Consider the following 5663-nt stretch of genomic DNA (forward strand, 5'->3'; position numbering starts at 1 on the left):
AAGCAAGATTTACATTGAAAGAAATAGAAGGTTCTCATACTGTTATCATCTGATTGGTACAGACAAAGTGTGGAGAGTTCCAAGATTTCCAGCAGTCTCCTGAGATCAACACTTTGATTGCCCCAATGTCCTATCTGATTGGAAGATCACAGTACTTTGATCCAGGCAATGATGATGTAATGGTTTGCTGAGCCACTCACTGTGACACAACTTGTGTTCTGAGCCCATAATAAGTATGTGATCTGTACATCCTGTAGAGAAAACAATGTGTGTAAGCCAATTCCAAGACTGTACACTCTTGCAGTTCTGTTTGCAAATGCTTGCAATGTAGAATAGTTGGGTGTTCTCAGAGTAGGCTTCTATGAGTCATGTGGGTGTTCAGAATTGATTGCTGTGATTGTCTGCATGTGATGTATGGTTCTTAGCATGATGCTGATTGTTTCAGTACAAGATAATATAGACCAAATTGAACATACAATGTACAAAATACAGGGGAAAAGACAATTGGCCTACATTTTCAAACAATACACATTCTGTATCTTCCTAACGTTCTCTGTCAGTGTTTCTACCTTTTTCCCACCACCTTCATCTGATACAATGACAATGTTAAGACTCTTGACTTCAGGACAATCAAACCACTCAAAACTCTTAGAGTGGAGGTTGTGAGAGGATGTTTGGCATGTGACTTGGATAGCCACCATATTACTGTCTTGCAGGTTAAAAATCCAGACATCAAATGCAGGATTTGTGACATACTTCAGAACATACATTGTACCCTCTACTGTCATTGTCTCCTTGGGGCTGAAGTTGATACAAGCCACTTCTGCAAAATTTCTTTCTCCTAGAGAATGGTGCATATCCCTTGTTATTGTTACTGAACTGCCCTTGTACCTAATAAGCAATGTGTACACTGATGCAGCTTCATTGTAGTCCTAAGTAACCTTTGTTGGTTGTCCTCAACCTTGCTTTTTGCTCTTCTCTATAGCCTGCATGTTCCACACCCCACCTAGGGTTCTGTATGTATGTGTATACACATACATGTGTATAATACAACTTAAATACACATACGTGTGTATAAAAATGTGTGTATACAGACACAATAGGACCTTGATACAATACAGACACACTGTATACAGTATATATGTTGTATACAAGAAATAGTATATTAAATAGAGTAAAGTACACTATTTAGCTGAAAAACACAATACAAACAGTCTCTGTATTGTCCCCTCAGCATCCAAGTACACTCACATCCGTCACTACATTATTAAATATTAATAGTAGCATTTGACACCTACTTGACAATTATCACATGACCTGTTGTCTTGAGCTAAGAATGTATTCTATAACAAACACACAGCTGAAAAGTGAATTCTATAACAATATTAGAATGTATTATAGTTGTATTAGGTAGATAAATGCACAGAATAATAAAAAACATACTAGAAATTCAGTAAATACTACAGGCCTAAGTTAGACTTTGAGATTAGTGTATAAGCTGTATAAACTGTATACAGTAATTTTTTTTGTTTGAAATACAGATACACAAATAGAAATACATGCATATATTTGGAAAATTTAAGCTCCATACAATACAGTGTGTATACATATACACTAAAGGTGTATGTGTATAATACACAATACTGTAGAACCCTAGCCCTACCCTCCTGAAAATTAACTATTGTAATTGCCTCTAATAGGTAACTAGCAGCTACTCTGGCTTTAGGACTCCCTAAGAAGAATTGGTAGAGTTCCTGGACCTTTTGTCTCTCCACACCCAGGATTCAGGAAGGTGTCTATTATTAGCACTGCAACTGACTTGATTGCAAACTTAACATAGAAATCAGAACAATCATTACTACTAGGCTTTACAACAAGCATGTTGTGAGAGAACTTAGTATCAAAATAGCTACTGCTCAGGCTTCTAATTGTATTGCTTAGGCTGTCCCAAGGCACATGCAAGATATTCTGTCTGATTTTTCCTTTGTATACTTCTGGTCTGGAGGCATTAGGACCCCATATGCAGAAGAAGAGCTGCAATTGGTGTTTGGTTGGTAGAGTATTGCAAAATTGAAAATATTGCCTATTAGAATTATTATTGTTATATGAATCATTTTCATGTTGGAAAATAGTGGCCTACACTACAATAAATTCCTAAGACTCAAACAGATACATTCATCTAGTCCAAACAAAGTATTTGCTTGTAGAATTGAATTGATGTTCTCATAGTAATGCAGCCACAATCAGCTTCTGAGAGAATGAAACACAGGCATTGAGGAACAAAATAGGCAGTTTGGCAACTGCCCTATTGCTATCCACAAGGAACCAAGTATGTTCTAGTAAGAATGCAAGCTCTGCTTCCATCTCCTTACAGACAAACATGCTAGCTGCTTCAAATATTATGAACTCATTCTTTTGAAACTGTAGAACAGTTGTTTGTTGTGCAAGGAGGCATAGTGCAAGCACATACAGAAGAAATAATGTTTTCCCTGAAATACCAATGTGTACAGTTCAGCAAAAAAAAAAAAAAAGAAAAAAGAAAATTGCATCTCCCACCAATACTAGGCGTTCCAGTGACAATAACTCTGGTGATTAGGTCCTCCTGGACTGATTTAACGTTCAGCTCCATGAAAGGATTGTGTGGAGGAAATAATCTAGGGTCTACAATCCTTTCGTCTGGGACATAGCCAGCTTATGCACTGAAATTGAGGGCAAAGACATTAAAGATCTTTGACAACATTTTACAATACTCATCCTACACAAAAATTCCACAGCATTTAAAAGGAGTATGTAAGATATGTGGAGATTCTGCCCTAATGTGCCATCCTAGTGTGCATGCCTTCTTCAGGATGTCTTCACTTGTGCAGCCCTCCTTCTGTGCATCACAGACAATGTCTGTCAAGGCAAATACTGAAACTGTGTTTTGCAACGTTCAGGTCTTGTCATACAACACAGCTAAAGATCCATTCGAGTTGTTCGTCCTTTTGATTTTGTGCACTTGGACACCATATTCAGTCAGGATGGACGAAGCAAGGTTGTCAGACATAACAGACACAATGAATAACACACACTAGGACAGAGGTAAGACAAGGGGATAAGTAAGTTGTAGTTGATGAATTAACAAGTGATTGAACTTAGGATGCTATGAAATTGAATTGCAAATTTACAATGATGTAGGGATTCGTCTGTTGCAGTTCCTGTGATTCGAGAGTTTTTCCCTGTGCCATTTGAATGGGAACATTTGTTTCATTGTTCCTTTCACAGAGTGAAATGGGCTGCATTCCTTAAAGTGAGTAGTACATCATGTTCATTTGTAACTATATTGAGTACTCTGTCTAGAGACACTGAACAAGTTCCTCAAGACCAATGAACTGCCAGGCAAAGAGAATGCTCCACTGGATGCTTACCACATCACAGTCCATTACTTCCTAGGCAGAGAGAGGACTTGTGAACTATTGTACAGTGCCCATTCCAATCTGACAAAAGATTCTGGGTTGAAAGATCCTCCCTCAGGGCCTCAGGAGGAGGAATAACTGATACAGAATACCAACCTAAAGACATATTACTCAAAATCACTTATGCCTTTATTGTGCTTTATTGCTTTGGTAGTACAGACACGATTCACACGAAGGATATGCTTCAAAAATATGCTGAGGACCATTATCCTGTTAATCTTGCTAAAGAAAGGCGAATCTGTTGGCTGAGAAGAGACAAAGAGCAGGATATTGAGGATGAAAGACATAATGCTTTCTGGGACTGGATTGATGCATTTCAGATGAAGGTTCATGGCATTCGGCCTGAGGACATTAAAGCAGAGGAAGAGCAACACAAGAAAGAGGCAGAGGAGTTAGAAACTCAGAGAATTGCTGGATGGCAGAAGAGTGTTGATGAGAGTTTCTGTGACGAGCACAATGACAATTCCAGAAATTCTAGCATAAACGAAGAAGACAAGGAAATAGACACCTGTAGTAGTGATGACAAGAAGCTGTTCAGTATAGAGGTGGCTCTCAGCAGAAGTCCACCATTGTATGGTCCATATCCCATTTGATTAGCCAAAACATATTCTATTAGTTCGATCCAATAATTTTGTAGAGTTTTTTGATTTTATAATTGTATGACTATAACAAACAGAAAGTAGAAGTTGCTCTGCAAAGTAATAAGTATTCTATCTTCACTCACAACGTAACTCTATATTTGTTTATACAAACTATCCTTGAATGAAGATTCTCTTAATAATTGTTCATAATTATTTTCTCATCAGTGTCTACACCAACAGGCAGAATAGTACCCATTGTAGAATGTACTTGCTTTGGTTATTGACAGCCCTGGACAAAGCAGCTACAAAGTCGGATTGTACACAGTAATACTTTTACAATGGGCAGCTTGCATACTGAAAGGCCTGAGAAGCACAACGAGGGCTCTTTGAGGCAGAAATAAGTAGCTGTACCATTATGAGAGGGATTAGTGATGAGAATCCTATTGGATACACAAAAATGACATGATAAACATGGTGCCACATTGTTTCTACCTAGATGCTGACGCTAGAAGTTGAGCTTATCAAAATGAAAATAGAAATAGTTATCATAACAAGCAAAGTTGTATTTACTCTACAATATCTAAATACTGCTGTGCCACAGTCTGCACAGGAGTAAAGCATAATATTTTGTAACTCAAACAGTGTTAGAAGAACGTGTGATGTATTTCATACTAAATATGTGAAGCTTTGCTTTAATGTCAGTCTTTACCATAATAATATAGAACCTCAACGTCCATCACAAACCCACACTCCAGTCCCACTCCCATTCACACACCACAATTTCTTTTTTATGTTGGAAAACATGTCTATGTTGAGAGGTACCTACAGTACTAATACATGTAACAATAATTATCTCAATACAAAGTTAATCCTTGTTGGTCAATGGACCTGCAAATTGATGTCCAAATAGAATGTCCATCTCAGTTGCTGTCTGAAGGCTCGTTCGTGTCTTTTGCAATAGTGGATAGTGAATTTTAGCAGCTAGGATGTTGAATTGCAAGACCACATGATTACCACTATGATCAAACTCTGCAGCCTGGCCTTTAATGACACCACCTACTCTGAGTGAGATGCAGCGATTATGAACCATGTTGCATAATGCTTTACTACTGTTTTCAAAATACCTGGCACTGATGTGTTTTGTGACGTTTTGTCACAATAAACATGTCAGAATACAAAATTCACTATAACTCAATCAATACTCAACCATTCTGTGTGATTTAAGTTGCTAAATTCATTAATATAAAATATCTTTCATATTCCAACAAAAAAGGAGAGAATTGAGTAAAAATTGGCTGAGATACAGTACAAAATGTGAATTTTCTATGTAACACTCATTTTTATTTTTTCTCTGAATCAAAACTAGATATATAAGCTTGGAAAACTGTTTATTCTAGTCAGATACATTAATACTTAATTTACATAGTCAATTTTTTGTGAATAGATTACTTATTCTGCTTTACTGAGAGAGGGCTAAAATGTGTAAAACTAACTATTTTACTTTATTCCCCCCCACACTCAATAAATTATTCTTGACCTCAAACTGTATTCCTAAATTAAATATAAGTATAATAAAGTGTATTACAGAAAGTTTCATGTTCATGTGTTGAGAATTGAGCTTAGTATA

The 5663-nt window shown here is 36.9% G+C and overlaps 1 protein-coding gene across 1 annotated transcript; it reads left to right on the plus strand.

Annotated features, from left to right (window-relative positions):
- Window positions 1-2891: 2891 nt before the first annotated feature.
- On the plus strand, window positions 2892-4048 carry FOMMEDRAFT_31151 (uncharacterized protein; the record flags this gene model as incomplete). The annotated part of the gene is made up of 3 exons (XM_007270121.1): window positions 2892-2974; window positions 3075-3098; window positions 3610-4048. The coding sequence occupies 3 exons, from the start codon at window positions 2892-2894 to the stop codon at window positions 4046-4048; spliced, it is 546 nt and encodes a 181-aa protein (XP_007270183.1).
- Between the last annotated feature and the right edge of the window lie 1615 nt (window positions 4049-5663).

Source organism: Fomitiporia mediterranea (genome assembly GCF_000271605.1).
Source record: "Fomitiporia mediterranea MF3/22 unplaced genomic scaffold FOMMEscaffold_12, whole genome shotgun sequence".
NCBI lineage: Eukaryota > Fungi > Basidiomycota > Agaricomycetes > Hymenochaetales > Hymenochaetaceae > Fomitiporia > Fomitiporia mediterranea.